Source organism: Penaeus monodon, chromosome 22, assembly GCF_015228065.2.
Source record: "Penaeus monodon isolate SGIC_2016 chromosome 22, NSTDA_Pmon_1, whole genome shotgun sequence".
Classification (NCBI taxonomy): Eukaryota; Metazoa; Arthropoda; class Malacostraca; order Decapoda; family Penaeidae; genus Penaeus; species Penaeus monodon.
Window position 1 is genome coordinate 27068951 of NC_051407.1, and position 748 is coordinate 27069698.

The 748-nt window shown below is 63.8% G+C and overlaps 1 protein-coding gene across 1 annotated transcript in view; it reads right to left on the reverse strand.

Moving 5' to 3' along the window:
• LOC119587386 (putative ammonium transporter 3) overlaps positions 1–748 on the reverse strand; it is a 14615-nt gene that overhangs the window by 11575 nt on the left and 2292 nt on the right. The window contains exon 4 of the mRNA XM_037936129.1: positions 194–426. Coding sequence (XP_037792057.1) covers positions 194–426 — 233 coding nt within the window. The remainder of the gene's footprint in view (positions 1–193; positions 427–748) is intronic.

A 748-nucleotide genomic window follows, 5' to 3' on the forward strand; every position in this document is an offset into this window, starting at 1 on the left:
CATGCGAGATTATGAACTATACATTCCGGCAAAACATGCAGCCTGTCCTCGCTATACCTCGCGAAGAGGGTGAAGATGATGAAGGTGGCCTGAGCTTCACCTGACTGCACGGTGAAGATGATGAAGGTGGCCTGAGCCTCCGCCGCCTCACCTGACTGCATGGTGAAGATGATGAAGGTGACCTGAGCCTCACCTGACTGCATGGTGAAGATGATGAAGGTGGCCGTGAGGATCCATGAGGCATCGTCCCCGAAGTTGTCCTGCGCCACGCCGCCGCCGCGAGAGCTGGGCGCCGTGATGTTGGGCGGAGGGACGAGGTCGCTGATGTTGAGGGCGTCCGTCAGGTTGAGCGGCAGGAGGGCGGCCTCGAGAACGGACGCGTTGAGGAGGTCCGTCGACCCCAGCGCCGCCGCCGTCTGCCCGTCGCTGTGCGGAGGGGGGGAGGGGAGGGAGAGGGGGTTAGAGGTCTTCGGGAGGGGAAGGGGGGGGAGGAGGGGGGGAGGGGGTTAGAGGTCTTCGGGAGGGGAAGGGAGGGGGGAGGGAGGGAGGGCGACAGATGCCTTCGGGAGGGGGGGGGAAGGGTGGCAGTGGCCTTTGGGAGGGGGGAGGGGAACTTGGGTGCCAAGGGGAGCCAGGAAGGGCCGCGAGGGGAAGGGCGGCCTCGGTGACGGTGCACTTTTGGGAATGGTGGCAGCCAGAGGAGAAGAGGAGACCCCACCTCATTCACAGATAAATGACCAAGTAACTA